The following is a 16,525-nucleotide window of genomic DNA, read 5'->3' on the forward strand; positions in this document are numbered from 1 at the left end:
CATATATATATATTTACAAATATTTCTAAAATACATTAAAAATATAAAATCAAACAATAGGTTCGGCCATATAACCTAAAATTCCACTAGTATTAGAGAAAAAGAGCACATTTATAAAGAACACAACAAAAACTCCCCCAATAACAACAGTCCAAAGGGTCAGTACTTCTTTACAGTAGCCATCATGGATTGAAATGGAGACAACTTGTTCCAAGTTTACCTTCTGAACTTCCTTGAGAAATCTCTAGTAGATACTTTAGGATTTCCGAACCACCATTATCCTGCGGGGGATCTGAAAAAATAAGGCAAATTGTTAGTAATTCAAGATTAGGAGTGAAATACAACAAAAATATTACAGAATCTGCTTCTGATTCTGCTCCTTCTCCACAAACTCCCCCACACTAATTCTACCAAGGAATTTACAGCAGAAGTGGGTAGCAGAAGTTAGTTTTCAGCATCAGACAGAAAAACGTGGCTGGATAATGACGCTACAAACAAGATGTAGGGAAAAAGCACAGAAGGAGATGCAGCACGGAGGCTCGCCCCATCGATAAAGGAAGCAGCTGAATGATGCTGCTACAGGACACGAAACGGAAGGTGAAAAGCCTGAAGATGCATTTGAGTGCACGTTACTCAATAAAAACAAGCAAAACTTTGATTCTGAAAACATAAGCGCCTCTATACATCTTTTAAAACATCAAAAAAAGTTGTCAAGCTCTCCCAACACAAATCTAAGTTCTAATACATATTTACATAACTCCCTTTGAATTTATTATGACCCAAAAAAGCTCTACTGTGACACACTGAACTGGCTTACCCCACTTCACACTAAAGCCATGAGATGTTATTGGCCCGTTAATAACGGGTCTGGTGGGAGGTCCTGGCCTGTCCGGGCTTGTTGTACAGACCAGCACTTCGCTGGGAGAACTCTTTCCTTCCACATTCGAAGCAAACAGCTGAAAAAAAACCACAACAAGTTTACCACTGTTTACTGTAACTGCCTTCCTGACAATCTGCATGAGACTTCTTTCAGTAATTGCAGAAATATCATCAAACTTGAAAGCAATGTCACATCCCAGCAAAGCGTGTGGGATTCTAATAACAGATATTAGATTGTCATGTTGTCTCTTTACAAACCAGATTGGTTTTCCCCTTCCCTCCACTAGCAATAAATCATGGTGCGTTTAAGATGAGAGCACTGCTGTTTTTCCCTTTAAAAAAAAAAAAGTCACATAGCAACTTGCAGTTATTTACTCGTAAAAAAATGAAAATAATGACAATAATTATGCTATTTCTGCTTTGGAGGTATTTCAAATTGCTGTTTAAAACGAATTACTTCATAGTATCAGTAAGCACAAACTTAAAAGCTTAAGCAGCACGACAATTGAACAAGAAATGCGTAATCTACAGCCACGAAAACGAGCAGGATGTGCAGAAATAAACTTTCTCAGCCAAATCCTTCATCTCTACTCACAAACACCTTCTGCTGACTTCAGGGAGAAGGTTGCTAAGCTAAGAGAAGACATGAGGACCTGGCCAGGAGACTGAACAGATCAACACTGTACAAGAAACCCCAAATGGTCCAATGTTCTGTGGCTGCTGAGAACTACATTAACTCAGGCTAGTCTTTGGGACAGAGATCTGCTGCCAAAGAAGTGAGTAATAACATGGGTATTACAACTGCTAATTGTAAATATAAGCTAGCAGGAACTTTTCCACTTGGGAAGATCAGGAGCAGTCATTTCTATACTCACTTCTGACACAGGCATCTGAGGAAAACAATTTGTAACTTTTAAGGCCAAATAAGTAATTGAGGTTCTTAACTCTTATGCTTGCTTTAAACAAGTCGCTAAAGCCAGTATCAACTCCTGTGTATCACCTCTTGGCTCTTCTCTGACTATTCTCCAATTTAAAACATCTTGCCATGAACAGCAGACACATGAGCTAGACAAATACCCCAGTAAGAGCTCCAGGGGACCAGTGTGAGCTACAAATGTAATGTAACATTTGTAAATTCCCCTTTTTATACAGCTAAAGAATGCACTAGCCTGGCAGGAACTGAAAATTCATACTAAATTGACTGTTCAAGCAGGATCTTCAACTCCTTTTCAGAGTCATGGCTTCCCCAATCTAGAGTCCCCCATCGTCTTACTAGGAGCAAAAATTAAACTTTGTCTGCTTCCAGGTCACTGGTGAAATTACGAAATAGCAGACACCAGCACTGTTTTTTGTGGAACCTCACTAGAAGTAGGCATCGGTGACTCCTTTCTACATTGACATGTCAAACACTTCAGAGAATGACATTTCTGCACGTTGTCGTGTTGCATTTGGTATCAATGGCCAAACCCTCACTCAGTACCGACCAAACGCCCTTACAACAGTGTACTACTCGACCATAGTCACTTTAATTAACTAACCCCTTATTTCATCAAAAATGTTTGCAGGATACTTCCTCTGTAAGCACACATTGTCTGGCATAAATTAAATTTCCCCTTAATTCTTTATTATTATGGGGTTTCCCCTAAGAACCATATATTGCCCAGGTTCAAAGACAAGCCTAGAACTTGACACATGGCCCCTGTTGCGAGTTTTAAGACTTCTGTGATCCTAGGGTGTCTGTTTGGTTTTGTTTGCCTGTTTGTTTTGTTTGAAAGTTTTGGGGATCCTTCCCCAAGTTCCGTAGCTAATTAATGCTGGTCTGCACGCAACGAGGTGACGTCTCGGTGCTGTGCAAGATCAGAGTCGTGCTTGTAGCCAGCGACACAAGGCTCCAAGTTTGCTGGGGTATCAACCCAGTTTTGTAAAATTTGTGTTTAATTTGAAAGCAGAGCTCTGCTGTGTAGAAGTGAGATTGGTTTTGTGACCACGGATCAGGTTTTTGGGGAGCAATGCAGCAGACTACAACCACCTCAGGCCCTAAGCCACACTTCTATAACATCATACCTGACAGCATGTGGTACCGAAAACTATACCTGCTTCAAAAAGGCTGAGTAACAAGCGTCTTCTGTGACAAAAGTAAAAATGCAACTTTGGTTTAATCCATTAGATCTTAGTATAGAATAAATTTGTATTTGATAGCTCAATTTTTCAGGTAGTACTAAAGGGTCCCTACAGTGCCTGGAAAAAACCTGACACAGAAAATACTATGCAATGACAAGAGGAAAAAGATTTTACCCTGAATTTATACTGTGTGCTTCTTCTGAGATTCTTCACAGTACAGGCTTGCTCCTCTCCAGTGTACTTTGGGTGAAACACGCTATCCTGGAAAAAAAGAAAACCAAACAAATTCCCATAACTGAGGGGTCTGAGGAAGCGCTGTATGTATTACAGTCTGTAGCTAGAACACATTACAGCAAAGTGGCTTTATATTAGAGTGCTTTTTAAAATTATTATTATTATTATTATTATTTTAAGCTGCAAGGCCAGAATAATTTTCCTTCCAGAAGGATGTTGCAACTGACCCAAATAATTTTGCTGTAAAATAAGCACAAAACCAATCGTAACAGTTTAACATATGTTGTAGAAACAGAAGTGACAGGTGCCAGAACGCAAGCACACCAAAGAGCAGTGAGAAGGACACAGCAGACTGAACTGGTTAAGGATAAGCTGCCCTACACCTTACAGACTCCTGTGAAGCTTTGCAAAGTAATCACGGATGACAGTACATATTTTTAGCTAAGGATTCATAATTCTGCTGTGGAGCAGAACAAATCACATAGCTCCATGCTGCCAAGTACCCAGTACTCCTAGAAGACCCTCCAAAGCAGCAATCCACAATCGTCTCAAAGATCTTGAATTAGTAAGTCAAAACTCAACCTAAGTAATGCAGTATACCATACAACACAGTACTTACATTATCTTCTTCCTGAATTTCCAGGGTGTAGGAAATCACTTCCTCTGGTGTACATCCTTCTACCTTATTCCACTGCAATGCGATCCACGTAACACCAGCTCGAACAAGTCTTGGTGCAGAAGGTGTCTGAGGAATATTACCTGCAGTGTAGCATACCACCTCCTGGCTGTACCCACTGCACAGAGAGAGAGAAGGAGAGAGAGGAATATTTAAACAAACAAACAAAACAAAACAGAAAACCTCAAACCTCAGAGTATTTAGATAAATATTTCCCATTTTAAAAAATCTAGACAATGTCAAAATTTCCCAGGTGGAAAAGCCGAGGCCCCAGTTAGGAAATGCCAGAACTCAGAATAGAAAAAAAAATGCAGGATTATGTGTGTCCTCATAGTCATTTTTACAGATCTCATCACAGTGATACTGGAAAAAATAATAGTAAGTTAATTATTTTTAGGCAATCAAATACTAACTGTGCAGTTGAGGAAAATCTCATCTAACAAAGGGGAACTAAAACATAGGAAATAAAGCCCCAAGCGTTCAGCTTTTAGATGCTGAACTTGAGATGCAGTTTCCACCTTTTATGAACTCAGAATGCAACCCTTATTTAAGCCACACCTCTGAACGCCAAGTGCTTCAGCAAATCTAGTCCCACTGTTTCAGATATCCTCCTCCAAAAAAAGCAGGAAAAATTTCTCCAGTCATGATCATACATGCTCAGCACCCGGTAGGAACCGTCTGGTGCAGGCACGGATACCTTCCAACCCTCCAGACTGGCTCTACTCCTTTCTGACTTCCCCTGCCCGAGCTTCCTTGCATGTGAAGCTGAGCATCAAGCTGCTCTCTTGTGCAGCTCAGGTTGCAACCAGAGAGAATATCCACGGCAGAGGAGATGCACGCTCTCATCTTCTCTAAATCCCAGCACCCAATGTCTAAGAATGTAATAGGCAGTTGTGTTGAATAAGTGTACAAAGAGCTCTCTTAAAACTCCATGCAGAATATATTATGTACAATGGAAATTTCAGAACAAAGTTTAAAATTGATAGATTTTGGTGAATTTTTAGGAGGACAACATCAGAACTCTCAACTGAAGGCAACATCCTCGCAATTTTAAAATTCATTTCCAAAGTATAAATTTATTTTGTTCCTTAGCAAACCCATCGCATGAATTTAACACGAAAAGCCACATCTCCTTTTTCTGAGTCTTCTTTCTGAAAACTAAGGTATTTGTTGAAATATTCTTATAATTAAAAAAAATCCACCTATAACTAACAATCGAACAAGACAAAAATAATCTGAAATGGCAAGTCCACAAGCATTACAACCAACCGAAACCATCTCATGACCCAAAGTGTTAGATGACATGATCATGTCATAATTTTGAGTGCTGTCTATAAAAACAAGCCACGTGCTGTTGCTGCTTATCTCCTAGATTAACACAGAGCAGCTGACCATAAATATAGTTCTTAGTCCATTCCCTCCTCAATAGCCTGAGGAAAAAAAAGAGAGAGAGAGCAGAACAACAAAAAAGAGGGGGAAAGTTGAAGCATGCCCTAAGATATTTTAAAAATCAAGAGAAGAGATGCCAAAACCGGGAACTTTGCGCAAAACTGGCAGTCTCTTTCCATTTACACCCAGCAGCTCCAGCTCAAGTCCCTCTTTCTCCAGTGGAAGTATTATTTCAATAGGGAGGGAAGTAATCTTGCTAGAAGCTGGCCAAAGGGACTCCGTGCATACATGAACAGTACCAGCACATCTCAGAGGGAACACACAGGAACAAGAACAAACTTTTAAAAGCTATACATTACTAAGAGTTTTGCCTTTAGAAGAGAGAACAATACAGGAATCTCCCTCAGCAAAGCACATTGTTATATACCACTAGTGTTTCTTTTTGTGTCCTCCTTGTAGTAACGATTAGATCCTGTTTAGCTAAGAAGGACAATACAGGAGTATACAAGAGCACTGGATGTTTAGCTTCTTCACAGCTAAACTTTTCCTGGCCTGCTTTCCGTCCGTGAGCACGCGGGCGCACAGCCCCTGCAGCATGACATCTCTTTGGGCACACTCTGGTCCTCAGCTGCGTTAATATTTTCGCCCAGTGCTCCCTAGGAGCTCCCAGATGGATTGCGCTAAATCTGATTTCTCATCATCTTCACCTGAGTGCATCTGCTCACATGCAAAGGAAAATAAAACTTGAACCTCATCTTGCAGGGCCCTTGGGTGTGCCTGTCCCCTCTCGGTCCTGCCTCTCCTACCCTCCTTTCCCCATCAGTCAGCCCCGCCAGTCCTGCTGAAGAAGGAAGGGACTGTACTGCTGAAAAAAGACAGAAGGGCTTTGCTTTAAACCAGAAAAATAAATATATCAAGATTCCTTTCAAAATCTGTAACTCAACTTCCTCTTGCTTGTTTTTCTTGGTTCACAGAGGTCCCTAGTGGGAATTTTACATAACAGATGTATTCTTTTTGTATTAGAAATAGACCACAAAACACCATTTAACACCTCAAAAGGAGCCTATCTCCTTCGGCTAACCTCATCCCCCTGAAGGGAGGTGAACGGTACCACCAGGGAAGGTGCAACTTACTCTGAAGCATTAATAACAGAGGAAATGTCAGGTATTTAACTCAAAACCACAAAGAGAAAAAAACAAACAAGCCTCCCAGAAATCCCTCTTTATGCCATCATTGATAGATAAACTTTGCAGGTACCGCTTTTTCTCCAGAAAGCGTGTACCTCGGGATAACTCACCTCGTACCGACGTCGTTCTGAGCTGCCAGGCGGAAGGTGTAACCCAAAGCCGGACAAAGCTTAGTCAACTTGCAATGCTTCTGGCTTCCGAAGTAACATTCTCTGAAACCGCTGTTCCTCTTTCCCTAGAAAGAGAGCAATCTGTAATCGGATAGCTATGAAACAGCACCAGACGGTGCTTGTTTTAAAGAGAGCTATTAAATGATATTAGAATTAGATGCTTTCACACAGGCAGTGTGCAAAGAAAGCCGGGTAAGCCACTGACAGCATCGCTACGCTACCTAAAATGATACAGATCAACAGCCTGCTGTCAGATTCCTTCTCTTTTCACATCCTTATAGTCACGAGATGTACCTACAGCTTCCGTCATTCTGCTTGAAATGCAATTTATTCTACTCACTAACAAAAAAGCGTGAAAATTAAGTGTGAAGTCAATCTCTGAAACGACCCAGTCACGGGCATGCAGGAAAGCTGCAACCAACGTTTCTTGCAAGCGCTACCCTCTGCACCTCAGACCCCACGGAGCCCTCCCTGGTCCTCAGTAGCTCTCTATCCCACAAGAGGGCTCTCGCTCCTCGCCGTCCAACCCACCGACGGCCGCCCAACGTGAGGGACAGGCCTGGCTGCAACCCCTCCGCTCAGCCCCATGCCCTCCAGGGCAAAACAGATTTACTCATTGCGGAGGAATATTTAACGTGGCAGGTTCTGTAGCCACCTGACCACTCAGAGCACGTGGCATGGGATGAGCAAAGAGAATTTGTCAGAAAGCATGCAACTTGGTTAAGAAACTTGGATACCAGAGGTATGTTTTATGGGAGCTTTACATCAGCGTAACCTGGAGCAATGGTGAGCCCTGACAAAGCCAAGACGGGCAGCAGCAAGAGAGGGTTATCAAAACACCCCTCTGGCTCCCAGATCCTTCCTCAGGCATGGTAAGTACAAACCAGCACGTCTGAGGGCAGGGACATTCAGGACATGTTTAAAACAAAACAAGATCCTTTTCAATCCAACGTGATTTGGTATGCCCTAGGGTAAAAACAAAGCCAAGCTTTTTTGCAGGAAGAGACCCCAAGATGACAAAGAATAATCGGTCTCACTATACGCCACACGTAGAAGCGGTCGCACGGAAATCTTTCAGGAGAAAGGAAGGGCCTGGACTGCTCAGTTCTACGTATATAATATCTACCTGATTTGAAGCAGTTTAAAGGTTTGATTTTGAAATACGAATGCAAAATTAATGAAGAGGAACATTACAAAGTATCCCAAAGCACACCAGAAGAGATGCCCAGCAAAGCACACCCATGTGCTCAAACTGGTGCAGGAGATAAGGGTTACACCCACCTCTGTGACTTCTTCTGGTGCGAGAGCTCTGCTACATCGTTTATTATTTTGGGCACCTGTCTCTACAATTTTTATTTTATCTCAGTAAAACTAACATCTGCCTATAGACAAGACTACCTATTTCACCTGATATACACCAGCTTGACGGAAGACATGATGTTTCTACACCTAAGCAGAAGAACTGGAAAATTATTTATACAGTGTTCCTCGCTGCGGCCAACAGCCTCACCTGCCACTGCCTCCTTCAGCTCTGTCCTGCCACACGCTGTTCTTCCTCCACGCTCAATACATCACTTCATCACTAAAGATTTGCCCGAGTGGGACATACATTTTTTTTCACTGTCCCATTCACCAGTTCCTAACAATTTCCACCTCTTTTCACTCAGATTGCAACACGGAAGGAAGAACTCTGTAAAATGTAATGTAGTAAATCTCCAAAATGTGTTTATCAAGCTAGGAACAACCACGCAGACCTCCGGCACAGCACAACAATGCGGAGGCACTGAAGGGATATTTAGCACCCTGGTAAACAGCCAGAACTTACTTTTAGTTATCCAGTGTGATCCTACACTCGTTCTAGAAGTTGGTTTTATACACAAGCTTCAAGCTCAGACACCTGCTCCAGAGGTAACATTACTGTATGGCTCAAGTAAACTAAGGGGTGGAATTGCAAGAGAATTATGAATCCTAAAGCAATTGTAAATGAGAAAACACTTTCAGATCTAAAATCTCTAGACAGAGTGTTATATGATAAAATTCCTTTTGGACAAAAGTAATACGTCACCATACTTCCCAGCTCAGCAATATAATATTTAAAGTCTAGACTATACAAAACCTAATTAGTAATCCTCTGTTTTCATAAAATATCCATTCATCAGGTGCAGGACTACTAAGAACAGATTTCTTCCTTTTTCTGCCTATGCAAACTCTCTTTTATAGGTCTAGATGCACTAAATTAATTTTTCTCTAACTCTTTAATGACTTCACTGTTTATAAACAGTTTGAAAATATTTAATTTTCTTTTCTGCTTAAGAATTTATTTTTTTTATCATTTTCCTATGTTTCTTCTTCCAGAGAACAAAGTCACCAAATGCTAAGTGCATGTGATTGACAAACAGATGAACAGCGACGGCTGGCTAAAAAGGGAAGTCATGGAACATCTCACCTGCCGCACAACGCCTGCACTGACAGCGATGGGCCACGGAAACCCCAGTTTGCCAAACCGGCGGATTAATGCTTTGTAAAGATTGCCAAACATTTACGTTATCTTCAACTTTCTAAGAGAACAAATTCTGATACTCCATATATTTTTCTTCTACAACTGGTATTGTACATTCCCCAGACTCGTTCAGAGACCGACTGGTATTCAAATTACTCAGACTGGCTGGTATTTCGGATTCTGTTGGCACTGATTGGAGAGGCTGGCCAATATTTCTAATTACCCTGGCATTAATAGCCTGGAAATAGTCTCTGGGCTCCTTCCCTCCCAAGATTTATGAAAGCACTAATGCTGGCATAATTATAGACAAGAACAACTGGCTGGCTGGTACTGGCTGCCAACAGTTTTCCCAGAATCCTTCTCCTATTCTTTGCACACTCGGAATCCAAGTTTTAATCCTTTAAATAACGTTTCATAATTTGCTTAAAATACACTGTATCATTTCCACAAATATTTCTAATCCACAAATTTCAGAGGGAGAGCAGACACTGTCTGACTTCTTCACCAGACCTGGTTTCTCCAGCCTGAATTCCCCGTCCTCCATGGGGACAACCCATACTGTGATGATCACCAGGGCCTGCCCAAGGGAAGAACAATTCAGCTCAACAAACCCATCAGAATTTGCACAATACTGTAACACAGCATATTAACACAGTTTTTAAGAGTTTTGTCTGCTATTTCAGCTACATTTCAAGCTACACACTCAATTAAAAGAGAGCGCTTCAGTTTGTCTTGGAGATAGTGTTTCTTGAGACAAGGGTTATGGGATTTTACACGGGTTTTGTTGACCGCATTCCCTGCCGCAGATCTAGTAAATAAACACAGAAAAATGAATGGGCTGCTGCAGGTACAGCGGATACAGCAACAGAGCACAGTCCTTCACAAGACCCCACTGCAGAAGTCCCAATAACAGCTGCCAGCATCGCATCTGCAACCAGGAGGCAAGGTGGCAATCTGCTGCAGGCTGCGCCAGCGTTCCCTTCTGTTTGGTTTATACCGGCAATAAAAAGCAACAGACCGGTTTTCAGCCTGACACAAAGCTGTGGAGCAAACTGTCAGCAATTACTGTAACACACCCTAATACCTCTGCAAAGCATTCACTGCGCAGGCTCTCACACAAGGCACGGAATTGCCTCTGTATACACACATCTGGAAGACAGAACCGGACCTATGAAACATCCCTAAAATACAGACAAAAATCAATTTTATCAAAGACTTGTATGTCTCACAGGAGTGGCGTAAGCACACAACAGACCCCAAGTGAACAGACATGCCCAAGCACGCGGGTGGAGCTCCGTACATTCAAATTCTGGTGGGTCACCACGGAGATGCACAGCCCAGACTGCCAGCTAGTCCAAATGAGCGCATCTCTCATAGTCTCAAGAAGTTTAAAACTTTATGGCAGAACAAAACTCTCTCCTTTTATATATATATATATATATATAAACTTAATCATTAACTTTCCATCACCAAATCATTAAACAGTGTGGTATTCTCTCTGTCTCTCTCTTGAGCAAATTAAAATGAGATGCTTACTGGATCAGAATTAAGGCTGTTTTTGAGCTATATACAAAACAGCAACACACACTACACCAGAGGAATGTCCTTGTCTCTGGCTCAGGAACAGTCCTCCACTTTCACCCAGAGAATGAAGAGGATACTCTTGCTATCCATATGCACAAGAGAAACATTTATTTACTACCACTTAACCACTGAATGATCAATTCACATCTAATTAATAACAAAGGCCTGATTCTTACAGCGGTGCCAGCGGCATTTTTCAATGCAGCTACAGTTTACTGATTTTGATGAGTGCTGGCATCAGGAGGAAGCATCACCTCCTTTACAGCAATGTTTTCTGTTTGGTATTTTTAACGCCTTTTTTTTTTTCCCCCCGATTAGCCTTTTGCTTACCCCGAAGAACCAATCCTGGTGCGAAGTCATCAATTGACTAGTTCAGGTTTGTACGTTCAAAGGGAAAAGCAGAAAAAAAACAGCCAGAAGGCGGAGTTTTCCTTAATTGCTACTTTTAATTGATTTTGTTGCTAGACCACTATTACCAGTCCCAGCACTGGAACTGCAGAGGCATGTCCAGGTCCTACTCTATTCCAAAACACCGGAGAAGAGGGGCTGACCCCAACTCCTTTGAAGCCAATGGAAACTTTGCTAGTGTACATCCAATGTAACTGAGTGGCAATTTGCTGAACTGATCTTTTACTCTTCTGTTAAAGAATAAAGATCATTCTCCGTAGTTCTTCAGGCATTTTAAGCTAAACCAGTTTATCAGCAAGGCATTACAACTATAATTCAAAGAGCTATGTCAGTACTGAGAAAGAAAGTATTAAGTGTTTTCTAAAAAACATGTAACAGCAGTCACATTATGAACAATTTAACCCAAACTGGAAGGGAGAAAGGTGGAATATCAGGAATAGCTTTAGCTACCAACTCCTCTCTTTTCCATGCTCTGCAGGTCAGGTAAAAACCCAAAACTAAACCTCAGCCCTGCCAGAATCCCCAGCCGCAGCCACGAAGAGATGAGATGCTGCCCTCTTGCTACAATTTACAACCTCACCGAAGCCTAAGGCTGCAAAACATGCCGCTTCTGCTGTCATTTTACAGCAACTATTTATTTTTGCCCATACAACTGATGCCACCTACATTTTAGATGCTACAAGCTACAATTTTGCCCCGTAAAACCAGGAGGAACTAGCTGAGATACTGTTTAGCATCTGATGCACTTCAAGATCCGAACCAGCCCAGAGAGACAACCTGTCCCCTGCTGCGCAGGGGCGCGAGGGAGCTGCTGGAGCCCTTCCCTCGGCGGGAGCGGACGGCAGGGCTCGAGCCGGTGGAGCACACCATTGTGCCTGGGACACGGCCGTACACGCCTGCCTGACCACCTCCACCGCTCCCCGTGTCTCCCGTGTCTGGTGCCAGTTCTGTTCCTGTAGTCTCAGGCTGCAGCCTTTGCACAACAGCTTTCCAGGACCTGCGCGTCACTTCTGTGTTGCGAGTGCTTTCCGTGGCTCGCTCGCACGCTACCCTTCCCTAGGAAGGGACCTGACTTCTCCAGGCAGACTGCCATTTTAGGGTGTTTTTCTGACTTTATCATCGGATAGAGTTCTTGTTCTCCACTCATGCAGAGCCCCCTCTACTCTGCAGCCACAATTTAATTTCCTTCTGATGGCCGATTTTCCCATGTTTGTATTTTATTCTGTGCCCTGTAGCTAACGAATGTTGCTCTAGCTGAGATCTGGCAGAGCGTTCGCTGTTGCCTGGCAAGAGTTCTCCTCTTCCCTGATAGATTTATTTCTTGATTTCGCCAGGACACAGTGTGGCATTGTAACGAAGTTGGTGCCTTTGCTTACGTGGAGTTTACACAAGCAAGTGCGAGGGTACAGGGCACTGCGAGTGACTTCTCTTTTGTACTTGGGTGCCGTAACTCCGATAGCTAACCGCACCCTATGTCGGAGGCACAACTTGAAACGTGAACATGAAAAAGAGAACAACAGCTTGTCGAGCTCGCCGGCACAGGTACATGAGGCTCCTGCAGATGCAGACACGCCCAGCTTGTACCTTCAGACTTTTCCTGTAGTAGTAAGTTTTAATTCAGCAACTCCAAACTGCACTTCTGTCTCAGATCAGAGGAAAAAAAATTTCAGACATGCTACACCTGTGGCATTAACTATCTCACAACTGGACACCTACACTTCAGTCAGGAGTTGTGTCAACCATCAAAGATACACCAAATTAATTTGTGCCAGGCCATTATTCTTTCATCTTTGCTGGCTAACTATTCAGTGAGATCTCAGATTTCAGGATTGTTGCTAGGAAAACCAGGTAATTAAAACAGATATACCAAGGGAATCGGGATGCCTTCATTTCTGCCCATTGGTATGTGAGCTAGCCTACACCAAACCACTTTTGCTTTGTGGAAAATAGATATCACAACAATTCTTTCTGAAGCCAAAACTCTAGATATGTACTGAGCAGGAAAGGCTTTAAAGGACAAGAGCATTGCAGAATTCTCTTACATATATCCAAACTTACAACTAGGTTCCATGTGGACAAAATTAACATCAAAAAAATTTGCACTATGTTAATGGTCTGTTGTTGGTCTTTCTGCTGACAAGAGCTTCTGTTGCTTCCCTTCCCTTTGCAGGCTGGAATCATTCACACTTCCACTGCTTCACTGCTCAGTGCTTTTATGTTCCCATGGCTCCAAGCTACTGGAAGCCTTGCAACAGATCACAACTGCACAGTCAAGGTGTCACAGAAGGTGTACTGGAATCATCCTAGCCCATTCTTTTGGGCTCTGCTTTCTTTTCTTCTTCACTGACAACCCTTTCCCTTCCATTATGTGGAGAGAGACAGCAAACCATTCTGAAATTATTGTTCAATTTTAGCCCAGTTCAGTGGGTTTCTCATCGTGTAGACCCCACTTGCTGTGATACTGCATACAATATATGTTTGCACAGTGAGTGGCTCCAAACATCCAACAGGTAGCAGAGTGATCTGGGAACACATTATGAGTGAATTGATGGCAATCGATTCATAACAGAATAGTCTCCTTAGATTATTATTTTTAGACTGTTGGAAACCTCGAGAGATGTTTCTCAGACTGTACAACTAACCATCCCTTCACACTCCTCATACCCTGACTCATCATTTATTTGTCTTGACGTGTTGCGCAAGCCTCTTCTGTCACCCAATACATATTTTTTCCTTCAAAGATGACACTCAGTGACTCATGCTTTCTGCAGAAATATGGCTTGCACAACGGAAAGGAGGCAGAAAGGATGGAGGGAGGACTCGCAACCAGAACCTACCTCCCAGTAAATCTTGCTTTTGGTACTCTCCCCAGCAGCACACTGCTCTTTAACAACGTAAGATCTTTAGGACAGAGAACTTTGTAACATCTTTGGGACAGAGAACTTAATTCCTATTGCGTCTGGAAGGGGACTAATTGCCACTACTTCAAGGACACCCTGAATACAATTCTCTGTAGGAAGGGCTGCAAGATGACACTGCTTCTCCCTTGAGGCAGGAGCAGTGTTTTATTCTGTGCTCAGACAGCATCCAGAAAAAAGAGATCACAAACAGACCTCTAAGATACATCACAAGTAATCAAATAATAAGTAATGCTAATTAACAAATTAAGTACACTAAATGAGCAACAAAAAGTTAGAGTTCAAGAGTACAGAAGCAGAACATTGTCTCTGCATAAAAAACACTAGTTTTCCCCCCACTGCCCCTTTCACCTTTCCAACTCTTTACCTAATGCCATCAGGATTTCATTTGCCTACTTGTACTCTCCTCTGAATTTAATTATTTTTCTTTACTCAGCAAATCCTTGTAAAGTCTGAGTGCCATTTATTTATGTATTTATTTCAACTAGTTACTGCTTACCTCATCCCACTCCAGAAGGTAGCTGGTGATTTTTGAACCATTATCAATAGGAGCCTATGAACAAAAATAAACAAAAGGTGATTTTGGGAATAAGAGAAAACTACAGCCCCCCAGGCAAATGACTACAGTTTAAAGTGAAACCAAAGCCTGGGGTTTGCACATAGCTTGGCAAGCTCTTAACGAATACCGAGAAGAAGCTGGACGTAATGAAACACATACATTTTAAAAGTCAAGTCAGTGCAGGGATTTGTCGGAGTACAGCGAGTTCAAGTCCCTTACTGAAAAATTACTGTCTCAACTTTCAATTATTTTCAACAGTTATGCTCACTGTCAGTAAACTATTTTTCACCGCTCTCTTGCCCGATCCAAGCATTACCTACCTTCCACTGTAGGGTTAAGGAGCTTTTGGTCCTGTGCGAGGGTTTGGGTGGGAAGGGACACTCTGGTGCTGAGCTGTGAGTGGTGAAGCTTACTGGCTCTGAGCAGGATCCCTTTACGGAGTTGTACATTGCATATACCCTGGAAACAATGTTCAAAGGGGTTACAAATGTGCTGACAGTTACAAGATGAGACAGCACTGCCTCAGCCACAATATTTGACTACCAAAGCATCCACAATACAGTCCACTAATGATAGATTTCTCACAGACCACTGGCTAACATTATTCTACTTCACTTGATAGAGCATGCAAAAATATTCACAGCAGAAGAAGACTATTACAGTGTTTTGTGCAAATACTCCCATAGACCACTGAGTTATTATCATCTTTTCTCTCCACCACTATTTCTGTGCCTCTTGCCAGACCTTCACACATCGTGCTAAAATCCTCTTCACAGTACAACAGAACTCACAAGAAAAAAGTATAAACTTCAATGCCTGGTTTATACTTGAATCACATGTAGCATGTTGAGTGGGGGCAGCTGCTGGTCTCCTTCCACAAGTACAAGCTTCTACACAGCCCAGGTGTCAACGCTTCGTGGACCTCCATGGACTAGAACACAGCTCAGGAGCATTGCTCTGATAAACTAAAAATCTTCAAAGCAGATTTGTTTTCAGGTAAATCCTCTCTATATCAGCACAGAGGGGGCTATACAATACCAAATAATGCAGGAAAGAGAATACAATATAGTTGAGCAATTCCTGATGAGGTGCTTTTCTCTGAAAAATTAATGATGTTATTTTTTCCCTTCACGTTTTCCACACAGCAAAAGGAAAGTGCAAATTGGAAGTCTTCTACTCAAAAAAACATTCAAACCATGACCAGACGATGACCTCTGAGCTGGTTGTAGCTATTGTGTACTTGAATGCAGAGTTTAAGAAAGAGCAATTTCTAAAGTTGTTTTCAGTAGATAAGAGTAATTTATGTACAATGGCCACCTATGTAGAATCAAATCTTTTGAGAGAGGTTCACAAGAACTGCTGTAGTGCTGCTTTATCCATCACCTGTTAGCAGTCAGGAGTGAAAACAAATGCACAGCCAAGCATCAAACACACACCATGAGGGAATACAACCACGTGAAAATTAGCTTAATGAGCATCTTCTGCAAGTCATTGGAACACTGAGCACAGTCATGACTGAAGGGACCAAAATACTACTACTTGAAGAAGTGCAGGAGGTAGATTCAGAGCCAACCAGGTTGTCCTGGGTGCCCAGGGCCTGGCAGGGCGGGAGGAAACGCAAGCAGCCTGTCTGTGCGGAGACAAAGCCCTGAGAGACGCTGCCAAGGTTAAGGAGACCCAAGGTGATCTGCTGAGTAACTGCTGGTCACGTAAATTTCTTTACTCAAGAGATTTACTTCTTCATAGTTGTTTATATATAATGCAGTTTCAGTGGGGAAAAGAACAAAAACCAAACCTGTAGTGGAAAGCATACAGCCAGCTTTTTCAGTATTGTCTCCCTTTAGTACAAACGCGCGGTGCTGCTTTTTAACTCTGAATTTTGTATTTGGTAGTCACTTCT

The 16,525-nt window shown here is 42.3% G+C and overlaps 1 protein-coding gene across 2 annotated transcripts in view; it reads right to left on the reverse strand.

Moving 5' to 3' along the window:
- FNDC3B (fibronectin type III domain containing 3B) overlaps nt 1-16,525 on the reverse strand; it is a 192,319-nt gene that overhangs the window by 43,088 nt on the left and 132,706 nt on the right. For both annotated transcript variants that reach the window (XM_086754486.1, XM_086754487.1), the window contains 7 exons: nt 14,946-15,084; nt 14,566-14,619; nt 6,597-6,721; nt 3,854-4,028; nt 3,175-3,261; nt 818-956; nt 221-292 (listed from right to left, as the gene is read on the reverse strand). In XM_086754486.1, coding sequence (XP_086610612.1) covers nt 221-292; nt 818-956; nt 3,175-3,261; nt 3,854-4,028; nt 6,597-6,721; nt 14,566-14,619; nt 14,946-15,084 — 791 coding nt within the window. The remainder of the gene's footprint in view (nt 1-220; nt 293-817; nt 957-3,174; nt 3,262-3,853; nt 4,029-6,596; nt 6,722-14,565; nt 14,620-14,945; nt 15,085-16,525) is intronic.

The sequence above is a fragment of the Chlamydotis macqueenii genome, chromosome 9 (genome assembly GCF_036417535.1).
Source record: "Chlamydotis macqueenii isolate bChlMac1 chromosome 9, bChlMac1.mat, whole genome shotgun sequence".
Lineage (NCBI taxonomy): Eukaryota > Metazoa > Chordata > Aves > Otidiformes > Otididae > Chlamydotis > Chlamydotis macqueenii.